This window comes from Nanorana parkeri, unplaced genomic scaffold, assembly GCF_000935625.1.
Source record: "Nanorana parkeri isolate BGI_ZX_2015 unplaced genomic scaffold, ASM93562v1 scaffold2206, whole genome shotgun sequence".
Classification (NCBI taxonomy): domain Eukaryota; kingdom Metazoa; phylum Chordata; class Amphibia; order Anura; family Dicroglossidae; genus Nanorana; species Nanorana parkeri.
In genome coordinates, this window is record NW_017308474.1 from 111,465 (window position 1) to 113,877 (window position 2,413).

Sequence of the window (2,413 nt, forward strand, 5' to 3'; positions counted from 1 at the left end):
CAAAAAGGGTATGTCCACTTATCCTTTTATATATGGGGGGGGCGGGGGCATGGAAGAGTTTTCTTAAACCTGATCTGAAAGTGATCCCTGTGTATGTGATGACCTGACGTTTTGGCTCCTTGTCCTGTACTGAGGGTCAGAATCTCTTTCTGCCATTTTCTCGTAAATGTTTTCTTAATATTTGTCAGAAACCCAAATTCCTACCCAGCGCTACGGGCGGAGACCTTACGGAGTGGGGCTGCTCATCGCAGGTTATGATGTAAGTAGGCAGGTCTGTGCATGGCGATCGGTCTTTGTTCACCAACAACACCTTCCCCAGAGGTCCCGCAGGGGTGGCCAACTCCGGCCCTCCAGCTGTGCTTTAGCTACAAATCCCAACATGCCTCTGTCTCTGGAAGCCACGCCTGTAACTGTCATTCTTGCAATGCCACACGGGACTTGTAGTTCTGCAATCGCCGGAGGGCTGGAGTTGCCCGCTCCCGGCATACATACTAAACACCCCAAAAAATTAACTCCCGGAAGGGCACAGGACCTTTTTGCAGTACGCCTTGTCCTTCTGGCCCCTCCCCCCGGCGTCATGCTGATGAGCGGGAGGTTTGTGAACCCCGGAGCGCGTTGCATCTTTCCCCAGTCATCTTCCAGGACAGCCATCGGGAGATATAGGCTCCGCCCTATCCCTGTGTGCCTTTGCTACATTTGTTTACACCTCTACAGTTTCTGAAGTGACAGGTCCTCTTTATTGCAGCCCTCATTCAGTGTTCACACATTGCTGCATCTCCCTCCTTCCCGCAGGACATGGGGCCGCACATCTTCCAGACCTGCCCCTCTGCAAACTACTTCGACTGCAGGGCCATGTCTATCGGTGCGCGCTCGCAGTCCGCTCGCACCTACCTGGAGAGACACATGACGGAATTCAGCGACTGTGAGTCCAGCGTGTCGTTGTGTATGTGTGCGGATGGATTCTTTTCTGGGGTGACTAGGCCATGGGGGTGGGGGGTTGGGGAGGGGTGATGGGGATAAATTTATGGGGGCAGCTGGGAGCCGGCTGCTATTTCTACGAGAAAGTGTGAAGACCCGTTCACCCCATTGTGTTCTATGTGCACTGTTGCTGCGCTCCCCGTACGCCAGGCTCCATCCAGGACGGAGTGCGATGGGAATAGATCTATGATTTTAGTCGGTGACCGGTCAGAGAAAACGGAATATATGTTATAAGTTCAGCATTTTTCACATCCTGATGTGTCCATATTTCCCAGCGACTATCCGTGTATGAAGAGGAAGAAAATACATCTCGCATTACAATACATATTAACACAACGGGGGGGAATTTATCAAAATCTGGAGCAGCTGTGCTTAGCAAGCAATCCGCCTCTCTCTTCAGTGTGTTCAGTTGAAGTGACTTTAAAGGAGAACTATGAGGTCAGCGCTTTTCCCCATAGTCCTCCTTAGGGTAACGGGGTGACACAAACTAGCGTCCTCCCGTCACCCAAAGCTCAGTATATAGGGGGCTACAGCTCGCGGTATACTGAGACGCCGCAGCCGATCCCGACAATGCTATCTAGATCCGCCCAGCTGTGTGACTGACAGCTGGCTCTGCCTATCTAGAGGCAGAGCCAGCTGTACCCGCCCCCTCCCCTGTCCGTTCCGCCAGTCAGCGCTGGGGAGGGGGGAATCCAGCCCCTCCCCCTGTCACGGCAGAGAGCTGTGACAGGATCGAGAGGTGAGTGAACGCCGATATGTGTTCGCTCACCTCCCGATCTACTGAGCCGGCCTGTCTCATTGTCACAGGTCGGCTAGAACTATGAGGTGAGTGAAAAGCCCCTCCCCCCTCATAGTTCTCCTTTAAAGACCTAAGCTGTCCCCCACACCCCCAGTGCTAATGTAAGGACTTACCTTAAATGATGTCTCTTAATCCGATCTTCTTTTCTGTGGTTTTTTTGCTATCCCTCCAGCGCTGGCTCCTCTGTCCTCCTCTCCTCTGATGTCCCACGGTGTCTGTACGCATGCACGCCGCTCCATAGACTTACCTTGTGTCTCTCCTCGTCTGCCAGCCGAACATCTGAACTGCGCATGCGCCCGCCCCAAGATCCTTTGCGTCCGCCCGAGAAATTTTCAGATGTTCGGACGGGAGCGCGCAACGTTTATCGTTTTGCATAGATCTGCAAAGACAAATGAGGGTTTAAAATCCCTTTTAAGAATTGAAAATGAAAGAAAGAAGCTGATTGGTTGCCATGCAAAGCTGCTCGAATTTTGATAACTTCCCCTCGCTGTGCGTAGCTTGTTCATATTTTTAAGGTGATGGTGTGAACGGGTCTCCACTCTCCCCTCTTACAGGAGGCTCCACATTGATTGGCAGCCCTATCACCATGAACCTCTATGGGGGAGGGGGGGGGGGGGGGGGGGGGGGGGAATTTTG

General features: G+C 52.8%; 1 protein-coding gene across 1 annotated transcript in view; it reads left to right on the forward strand.

The window, feature by feature from the left end:
- The window catches only part of PSMA1 (proteasome subunit alpha 1), a gene marked incomplete at its 5' end in the record, with an annotated part of 9,519 nt that overhangs the window by 2,366 nt on the left and 4,740 nt on the right, over positions 1-2,413 (forward strand). The window contains 2 exons of the mRNA XM_018573016.1: positions 189-259; positions 793-922. Of these exons, the coding sequence (XP_018428518.1) occupies positions 189-259; positions 793-922 (201 nt within the window). The remainder of the gene's footprint in view (positions 1-188; positions 260-792; positions 923-2,413) is intronic.